The sequence below is a fragment of the Cydia amplana genome, chromosome 15 (assembly GCF_948474715.1).
Source record: "Cydia amplana chromosome 15, ilCydAmpl1.1, whole genome shotgun sequence".
NCBI classification, from domain to species: Eukaryota; Metazoa; Arthropoda; class Insecta; order Lepidoptera; family Tortricidae; genus Cydia; species Cydia amplana.
The window spans coordinates 9,857,969-9,868,350 of record NC_086083.1 but is presented as its reverse complement, the minus strand read 5'-3'; the positions used below and the strand labels follow the sequence as shown (position 1 = coordinate 9,868,350).

At 37.5% G+C, this 10,382-nt stretch overlaps 1 protein-coding gene across 1 annotated transcript; it reads left to right on the top strand.

The window, feature by feature from the left end:
• The first annotated feature begins 2,529 nt into the window (after positions 1-2,529).
• Positions 2,530-8,738, top strand: LOC134654808 (acidic mammalian chitinase-like). Its single transcript, XM_063510278.1, has 9 exons — positions 2,530-2,542; positions 3,783-3,965; positions 4,105-4,205; positions 4,497-4,628; positions 5,137-5,264; positions 5,981-6,101; positions 7,452-7,637; positions 8,075-8,200; positions 8,589-8,738. Exons 1-9 carry the CDS (start codon positions 2,530-2,532, stop codon positions 8,718-8,720), a joined length of 1,122 nt encoding a protein of 373 aa, XP_063366348.1. The 3' UTR covers positions 8,721-8,738.
• Positions 8,739-10,382: the final 1,644 nt, after the last annotated feature.

The following is a 10,382-nucleotide window of genomic DNA, read 5'->3' as shown; positions in this document are numbered from 1 at the left end:
GTACAGTCAGCAGCAGAAGTTGCTAAGCGGACGAGGTGTTCAAAAGTACTTCGACGCGCTCTTATTCTCTTAACAATAAAGTCGCGTCAATATCATTGTGAACACCTCGCCCGCTTAGCAACTATTGCTGCTGACTGTCCATAAAATTATTATCTTGTAGTTTTCCTTCTTATCAAGATGCACGTTTGAAGTTAATGATGTGGAGTAACTGATCGATTTGACGCATTTGGAATAAATTAACGATATCATTGTCATGATTGCCCAGTGTGATGAGTATTATCAGAATGTTTGATTAGGATTAGGACTACTTTATGTTATCTCAAAGATAATTTTCATCCGCAAATGATGATGATGTTCCGCTCCCATACAAGTTTGGCCTAACACTCGCTAAACATGGGTAGTATATTGTAGGCTCTAAACATGAAATGAAAGTCCCGATAGTTATTAGAAATTCACGGACACTTCACAGAACATTATAAAAGCGGAATTTCTCTACGATTTTGAGGTTAGGAATTCTGCTTGTATTAACTAACGGGTATGTTCGTTTCGCCATGTCAAATATTATTATGCCTTATTACAAGTAAATAATTGGCATCGGGAGTTTATGCAACTGAAGATAAAAAATCTTTAATTGAAAAAAAAAAAACCCGACTTCTCCAACTACTAAGTAGGTACGGTAGGGAGGGGCTAGTAAGTTTGGCATCATTATACTTTATCTGACAGTATGTTAATGGTAATTATAGTGGTTTATTTGGTTTAGGTATCATAGTGACTTTCCGGGTCAAGATCCGGGTTGGGGTCCGAGTTCAAGTCCGGGACCGTGTCCAAACCGGGTCCGGGTCTGAGTCCCGGTCTGAGTCCGAGTCCGGAATCTGGGCCCCAGTCCAAGTCAAAATCACAAAACGTGTACTATGCGTCGTTGAAGAGTTCTGTTCTGATCATCATCAGTATTAGTACCACTTCATCAAATGCGACAGTTTTTAATGTAAATGCTTGATTTTCTGATGAAAATACAAAAAACCTATACGTATGCCTTTAAGATTTGAGGAGTTCCCTCGATTCCTCATGGATCCCATGTTCTACCCTCATTCGTGCGCGTCAACTGCGTTCGCTTTCAACGTTACCAACGGACGCGCTCACACTCGCGCGTTGGTCCGGTCACCACAACATACATTCTTTGTAACAAACAAAAGACAAGAGACAAAGAACGGAAAAATTAAAAATTACACAAAAATAAAGGAATAAGTAAAAATCACACAAAAAGTAACTTACGAAATAGCACTTACAGCAATAATGATGATATACATAATATTATTATTTAATTTAGTTAGTTAATTTTCAAGTTTCATTGCCACACGTCATGCACATGACTGTTGCAGTTTTGAAGATGGTATTATTTTGAGATATTACGTGTTAAAAATGTTTAATTTGAGTTTTGTCTAGCTTTAATAAAATAGGCTTAATGAAATAGTTGTATCTTTCGAGTAAAGGGTGACTCACGTTAGACCGAGCCGGGGCCGGGCCAGAGCTTCCGGCGCTTCGTTTTATATGGGAAGCACCACGTGATCACCAATCAGCCGTCATAGAAAATGACATATCGGACGCTTCGGCCCTTCCTTAAGTCATTCCAGGGATGTTGCCGATGCGGATATTTAAAGGCTCACATCCGCGGATGCGGATGCGGATGTCAAGATTAGGTACTTAGAAAACGTCAAATATTACATTTTTAGTATTTTTTTTATTAAAAAAAACGAAACGTTTAGTATTTGAGCAAGAATATAGGTGCGTTATAGGTACTTACTAAACAGTAACTTGAGCGACTTTTCTGGATCTAGACGATTTCGTTATAGGTAATGACGAAATTACCTAGCACTTACGCCGCCGCTAAGACGTTCCTGTACCGACTTGTTCGACATCCGCATCCGCATAAGCTCCGCATCAATTTTATGCGGATGCGGATGTTGAAAATAATGCGGAAGTTCCGCGGTTGCGGATGCGGATGCGGATGTTCGCAACATCCCTGGTCATTACCTATGCTGTCAGGCAAATTACCGATAGGATAGGACTTTCAGTCTAATTTCTTGCGGTTTCAATCTTGCAAGTGCGTGCGCTTATGCAGCATGCCGTACGTTACACTTTTAGTGGTTCTGAAACCGCAAGAAATTAATCGCAGTGCGTTCTAAGCCTAAGCTTGATTACAGCTTGGTTAGATTATTAATTTACCTACGTTTTTTTGGGATAGGTTTTTTTGAATTATTTTAAAATCAAAGACTAAATATATGGATAAGAAGCTGATAAGGCGAGAAAAATAATACGGAAACCTACCTATCTTGGGCACCGGTACCTACACTACATACCGTAGATAAATTCTAGAAAACACAGATTCCACCACAATACAATATGACAATGACAATACACGCGTACGCTAAATTATCATATTTAAAAAATTAAGAGTAAAATAAATATACATTTACATTTATATAGATTGTTTTGTTTGTAACTATTTGCGTTTTAAATGCTTGATTATCAATGAAAGCAGCAGGTGATTAAACACGGAATACCATAGATTACAAGAGTATATAAAGGCGTAGATTTCAATTGAACCATAAGTGCTATCTCAAATATAGTAAAGGCAAGATAGAGGTATTAAGAATAGGCATTTGGATATTCACATTGGTAGCCTTTGCTATATCAACCTTTAATAATGAAGTTTTCAGCCCTTTGCGCGTTGTTGTGCGTCAGTGGTAGCCTGGCTGCATCCGTTTGTAATAGTAAGTGTGTCTTCATTTCACTTTGTATGAATAATATCTTATCTTTTTATTTGCATGGTATATTGTTTGTGTATTTTGTTATAGGTTTCTTTCATTACATTTGCAACATCTGCTGACACGTGTAATTTATTAATTTCCGCTTCCTAAAGGAAAAGATCGCTTTAATATTTATACATATATAAGCCCTGTTGTTCAACTTGTGTTGCTGTTTTCTTTCTGTATTATTTTCTTCTATTTAGGTTTGCAATCATTTGTGTATGTATTTTAATTTATACGAGTACATTATATAAAATCTTTAACAGAAAAAGGTAACTACAAAACCGTTTTAAAAAATTCTATCCAAATCTTGACCATAGAAAAAATTACAACAAGCCCCAAAGCGGCTGACATTACAGAGTTCCGTTGAACATTTTGTGATCTAAGATCTAAATGAGCGTTTTCCAAAAAAAAAAAATACATTTCATTCATGTCTTCAAAATATTGACTTCTTGGGCTCATTTTACTCAGAATCATTTGTACTAGGTATTTTGTATATTCACGCCTCATACATGAAAAAATGTGTCCCAAGGTTTCCTTTCCAGATCGTCACATTTTTGTACGAATAATTTCTTTATTTGTATGAACGTGACGCACTGGAAAAATATTTTTACATACAAAATTTTGGGACACATTTTTTCATGTATGAGCCGTGAATGTACAAACGATTCTGAGTAAAATGAGCCCAAGAAGTCAATATTCAAAATATTCACAAGACATGAAATGTACATTTTTTCGAAATGTACCTACGTTCGCCGTTGGGTGGTAGTGTGGTCTTCATCAGTAGTTCCACTTTATAAGCACATACAAAAAAATATATAGGTAATCCAAATCAGTTCAAAAATAACGGCGTTCTGAGGTAACAAACTTATAAAAACATTCAAGTGAATTGAGAAGATCCTGGGGTCCAATTCGGCAATAAAAATGAAGAAAAAAAATCAAATTGAATTTTCTAAATTAAGTCTATATTTGCAGCCAGCGGCGTAGTAGTGTGCTACTACGGTGAATGGGCCAACCAGAGGCCTGGAAACGGCCGCTTCGGCGTGAGTGACATGCCCACTGATCTTTGCACGCACATCGTCTATTCGTTCCTCACACTTAACGGAACCACGGGAGGCATTATTGCCCCTGAACAAACTACTTACGAGGGAAAGGCCAGTAAGTGATTTTTGAATTTGAATATCTCTATGATTGATTGAAAATATGTACAATTAATTGTAGTTTTAAAGGTAAACCAATTTAAGTGGATTTCTCGACGACAAAGATGACCCACACTGATTAATTTTACGTGTTTCAGATTCTGCTACTGATCTCGTTGCGTTAAAAGAGAAGAATGCCGATTTGAAAATCATGGTTGCTATTGGTGGTTGGACTGAAGGCTCAGTTAACTTCACAGCGGTAAGAAAACTTGTATTTTTGTATAATCCTATAGGTAAACTTCTGCCGGTCAGCTGCTGAAGTAGACTTCTTTATCTGGTTCTGTCTCTTTTTACACGACTCCCCCAAAAAAGGAGTGTATTGTTTAGTATTTTTATTTATTTATACTTTTATAACGTCACGTGGCTTATCTCCTAAATGTTAATCCTATATAAACGCTTCCAAGTTTGATATATCAAAACGATTGTATGTGTGTAGGTTGAAGTTTTATACTCTTAGATGGTTGAGTAAAATTATCTTTTTGTATTGCAGGTTGTCAACGACGATACCTTGAGGGCAACCCTAGTCAGTAACTTGTACAACTATATTGATACCAACGGCTTCGATGGTTTAGACTTGGACTGGGAGTACCCTGCACAAAGGGATGGAGCTGACACTGACAAGGTACCTAACTTACTCATCATTCTCTTCTTTCTTACGTTATGAGGGTAGCGTTTTTGCCGATGAAACAATGGCAAGTTTAGTCTGCCTCCGCCATTGCATTTCGTATGGGCGAATATTTTTTTTTCTTGTCACTTGTTGCTATGGTTACGGTCGCCTGGGTTACTCTATAAACTCTATTTTTGTGGCATTTAAATGTATGTAATGTAGTGTAGGTACATTTTTGTGGTAGTTATTTTGAGCCCTTTTTATAATGGATCATCTACATTTTAGTTGAACGTCGAGTGGCCTAGCTGACGGAACAGAATAACAACAAAAAAAAACATACCACTAAATTTCTTTTGAAATTTTGAAGTCGGTTGAAAATAGTTGATTCAACATTGTAGTGCCGTTTTTCATTTATTTAATGTTTTCTCTTTTCACAAATCCTAAACTATTTCTCGTCATCTAGGTACCAGGGAATGACCTAAAATAACACATTAGGAACTTGTTTAATATGCGCATCTTTCAGGAACAATTCGTGACTTTGGTCAAGGAGTTGAAGGAAGCATTCGCAGCGAAATCTTATCTGTTGACCGCCGCCGTCGCCGTCACCCAGTCCAACATCGATTTGTCCTACAACGTCACAGAACTTGACAAGTAAGTGTTGAAAGAAAATCTATTTACTTTCACAGTTACAGGGTTCAGATTACAGTACTCTGTAAATATATGACAATGACAAAAACAATTAAATAGGCGATCAACTTATTTTCAAAAGATCTTGAGATTTGGTTTTCTTAATGACGAATTTTGCAGTTAGTCCTAGTTAGACAGGTATCACGGCTTAGTTATGGCCTTAGAATCTACTTAATTGTGAAATTATTTATTCAAGAAATTCTAGTTCTAGGCTACGTGACGTTTTCCATTTTTGAAAAAATAATTTTATTGTAAATATCCACACGGACACTGAAAAAACCAAGATTTGAACATCCGGAGACCAATACATTTTAACACAGACAAATGACATCATTTAGCTGTAAAACGTCAGAATTGATCTCCTTTATTGAAATTTTCGCACCCAATAACACTCGGCTACCAGCACCGCTTAGAGAGGTGTAGCTCATTATAACACTTTGTTGTGCTGTCGGAAAGTTTACTGAATTGCGAAATTTCCAATGAAAAAGGATCCTTCCTAGGTAAAGGTAAAGGAAAAATGTCGGACACGCAAAATATTGATTACTATGAAATATTATGACAAATGATCCATTACGTTTCCTGTGAATTTTTCCTCGAATTTCCTAGAACTATGCCAACTTTTTGGAAACCTGCCGCAACATGCACATCTCCACTTATACTTACTTAATACCCTTTTATAGATACCTGGACTACTTCCACCTGATGATGTATGACTTCCACGGCACTTGGGATTCTGTGACTGGAGTAAACGCGCCTCTATACGCTCAGTTGACTGACGACTCTTCCTTAAATTTTAATGTTGTAAGTAATTCAATCACTTTATAAGGTAACATTTCTTCTTCTTACGCTTCCTTTCGCCATCGCCCTACGCGACAACACTATCATCTTCACCACTTGGATGGTTGGCAGTCCTCAACTGTGCGTTTCTCCAGAAACTTCCTGCCTCGCACGACTAAACTGTGGAATGAACTGTCGCCTGCGGTATTTCCGGACCGATACGACCTTCAAACCTTTAAGAAAAGAGCGTACTCCCATCTTAAAGGCCGGCAACGCACTAACAACCCTTCTGGTGTTGCGGGTGTCCATGGGCGGCGGTAATCGCTTACCATCAGGTGATCCGTCTGCTCATTTGCCTCCTATATCATAAAAAAAACCTTAAAGGTAAATTATGGATAAATGTTAACTTTTTAATTTTTTTGCAAAATGTAACTACACTTTATAGTACCTTAGCGTATCTTTGATCTTTAATCAAACAGTCGCGAGTATTTTCGCAAACAATGTAGGCTATGTATTCATTATGACTCCATTCTTTTCGTGATATTCTGCAATGTTTATTTGGTATTATTTTAAGTAGGTAATTAGCAACACCTTATAAATAATCATGATTATAAATTGCCTCTCTATATACAATTATACATAGTTTTACTAGGGATTTTCCGCAAATCGACAACCATTGTGCCTATTTTTCGCGAAAACGAGGTAGCACTACTCTAACCACTCCAGCTCCTCCACTAAGTTAAGGTGTTTTTCTCAAAAATGGACGGCAAAGTCGACGTTGCCGATTAAAAAATAGGTCGCGAAGTGCGTAGTTTAAGGTCATTAAAAAAATTAAAAAGTTGTAAACATTGCAGTCTCGATTTCGGGACTGCGATGTTGCATACAAATTCCATTATTTAACGAGTTCCAAATTTTTTAAAACTTTAAATGGCCATATCAAATGAAGGCATAGGTCCATTAAACAGCCAAACAGATGATCAGCACTGGCACCGCGACTATTTAGGTGTCTCAAATACGTTGGCGTATTTTCAGCAGAAAAATACACTTCTTTTTTTTTAAAGGCGGTAAGCAAATATTTTTAATAGTTTTACGTTGCATCTGTAAAATATTTCTATTTCTTGCACCATTTTTGAGAAAAGCACTATATATGACTTGGCTGGAAGGCTACTTGCTGGCTTCGGGCAAGGTCGCCCGTTTAAAACCAATCCTCAGCCTGCAAGTAGCTACTTCCGAACCTCGACAATAATGTACCTACTATTATTGTACAAAGAGCAACACTCAACTGTCCATCGATGGACCTTATGCCTTTTGTAATAAGGTTTACGAACTATCAGTTAACAGTGTGGGCGATGGTATATATATTGTATATTATAGAACAACTCTGTCCACGTCTGGATCAACAACGGCGCGACTCCCTCCAAGCTGGTGTTGGGTTTGGGAGCGTATGGCAAGACCTTTACCCTGACCAGTCTGAACAACACTTCGACCGGGGCGCCGTTCACTGGAGCCGGGGCAGCCGGCCCTTACGTTGCAGAAGCTGGCATTTATAGTTACTTAGAGGTAGGTACGGTGACTGCTAGTTTTTAGCCTTTCCACAGTAATTGGCCACTCTTAACAAATCAGAAAGAAACAAGGCAATAGAAGTATTATTAAGAGTGGCCAATTACTAATGGAGTGGCAATAACTATAACTGAGTAGGTAAATGAGAAGTTTCCGATTTTTTTGTGGAAATTTCCGACAGCACATCAGTATACGCCCTATACGGGAGTATAGGGATCGAAATTGTCTGTTTCCAAAATGAATGTTTCCTTAATTTCCTATCAAATTTTCCGTTTCCAAAATGAATGTTTCCTTAATTTCCTATGAAATTTTCCTGAAGTTTCCGATAACTTTTCCAACTACTTTGAAAATCACGCGCAATCTATTTATCATCTTGACTAGGCCCTCTGATGTGCGAGGTGCTTGGCTTGGAATTAAATTTTTTGCAATTATTTCAGATTTGCGAAGACCAAAAGAACTACCCCGCTGAATGGAACATAACCGAGGTAGAGGGCAACTACGTGTATGCCAACAAGGACCTCTTTTGGGTCGGCTACGACAACCCTAACACTATTAAGGCTAAGGTGAGAATAAAGCGGCTAGTGATAGAGATTCAGAAGTATCGTTGAACGGTGTGAATTGGTATGAATTGCACCGATATCACGAATCGTATATCGGTGTATATTATATTTCGTCAACTAAAATCACTACACCTTATAAAACAAATTCCGTCGCTGCGTCTATCTGTCTGTATGTTCGCGATAAACTCAATAACGAACGGATTTTCATGCGGTTTCCACCTATCAGTAGAGTGATTCTTATGAAAGGTTTAGGTATATGATTTGTTAAGGTTGCAAACGCAACTTTTACTTTAATTTTCTCATCAAGCTGATTGAAATGTACTCTTTGCGAATTTTCAGATTTCTTGAAATCGATTTATTTCAATCAATAAAGTTTATTTTGTTTTCGCAGGCACAATACGCCAAGACCATGGGCCTGGGAGGTATCATGTACTGGGCTGTAGACGAGGATGACTTCGGTGGCATCTGCGGAGACAAGTTCCCTCTCATCTCAGCGGGCATTGCTGGATATAACTCTGCTTAACTTTAACAAGTTTTGCTACAAAAAAAAAACAAAAAAAAAATTGCGTGGATTTATTGTACCTATTTGTGTTTTATAGTACCTTGTTCTGGTACTTCCTTCTGAAGTTGACGTTATATTTTTAATATTTACTATATTTTATCACGATCTATGCACATAAGTCGATTAAACCATATTTTCTCACAACACGGAGTATTAATTTCGTACCTAAAAAACTTATGTAAGTACATGTCGGGGTTCAAGCCCACGACCTCCTTATACGTACCTACTGCTTGAGAAGGTACCGTCGTCATCAGATATATCGGAGCGGCATATGTGTTCAAAAATACCTGAACACGCACTCTAACTCCTTGAAAATAGAGGCGTGAAGATATTTGAGAGCACTTTAGCCGCTCCGATATATCTGATGGCGACAGAACAAGTTTTAACGCATTCACAGAAATTACACTTACTTTTTTTTGTACATTTTATACAATGTAGCAATCTAAATTTTATTTAGATAGGTACAATAGCAGTCTAAAACTCTTCATAGCTTTAGAATCCTATACAACGAAAATCGAAGGAAATTCCTGTAAACGAAAATATTCTCGCGATTCCGATTTTTAAAATATCAGAAGGCGGTCTAATGGATGTTGGTTCCATCTACTGAAATTTAATATTGTATCGAGTTGGCTGCAAATCAATTTCAACTCTAAACAGATAAAGTTAAAGTTGTATTAGCATTGCAATATTGTTGTCCATTTGCGTTCCAATTTCGAAGATAACTAAATCCGAGAGTTTTGCAGTACTTTGAGCGGATGTCTTTATCAATTATTAATGCAAATGTGAATAAATACTTACGTGTATTTGCATTGGGTCTGGTCTGAACATTATACATACCTACTATAGATAGATAGAATACTCTTTTTTGGCACACCTCAGTAAAAGATACAGCTTAGAGAAAAACAATTAATTAATGATAGAGAACAGGCGGTCTTATCGCTAAAGAGCAATCTCTGCCAAACAACCTTTGTGTCGCGTCAAGAACACACCTTTAAAATGTGTCGGGTTTTACCTGCCCAAGGTGTATATGAAAACCGATTCATAAGGAGTAAACTCTAATAAACTCCAAGATCACTACATAGTATAAAACAAAGTCGCTTCCCGTTGTCTGTCTGACCCTATGTATGCTTAGATCTTTAAAACTACGCAACGGATTTTGAAGCGGTTTTTTTTAATAAATAGAGCGATTCAAGAGGAAGGTTTATGTGTAATTTGTTACCCCGTGCGAAGCCGGGGCGGGTCGCTAGTGCTTAATAAACTTATGGTGGCTTAGGGTGGTACTTATTAATAACAGTTCTTAACAACCTGCGTATTTTATTTAGAATTCATTAATATTTTGAAAAATCTGAATGCCATCCTAAACGAGAACAGTGAATCGTATGAATTAAACGAACGAGATGTATCAGGAAATTGAGTGTTCGGCAGCTATTGAGTTGAAACAGATGGACGGATCGGCATGAGCCGATAATTAACGGAGAGAATGGTTTGATTGAAGGAACGACGAACGTAAATCTACCTACATAGTGTAGATCAATATCCAATGATAATAATCGTCTACAATAGTGGCACTGTGGCACATTTTGTCAGGAGAAATGTTGATTCACGTTCTACTACATATAACAC

Coding starts and splice junctions, on each gene's coding strand:
- LOC134654808 (XM_063510278.1), top strand. Junction 4,629..5,136: donor ATGGAGCTGACACTGACAAG/GTACCTAACTTA, acceptor CGCATCTTTCAG/GAACAATTCGTGACTTTGGT. Junction 6,102..7,451: donor CTTCCTTAAATTTTAATGTT/GTAAGTAATTCA, acceptor TGTATATTATAG/AACAACTCTGTCCACGTCTG.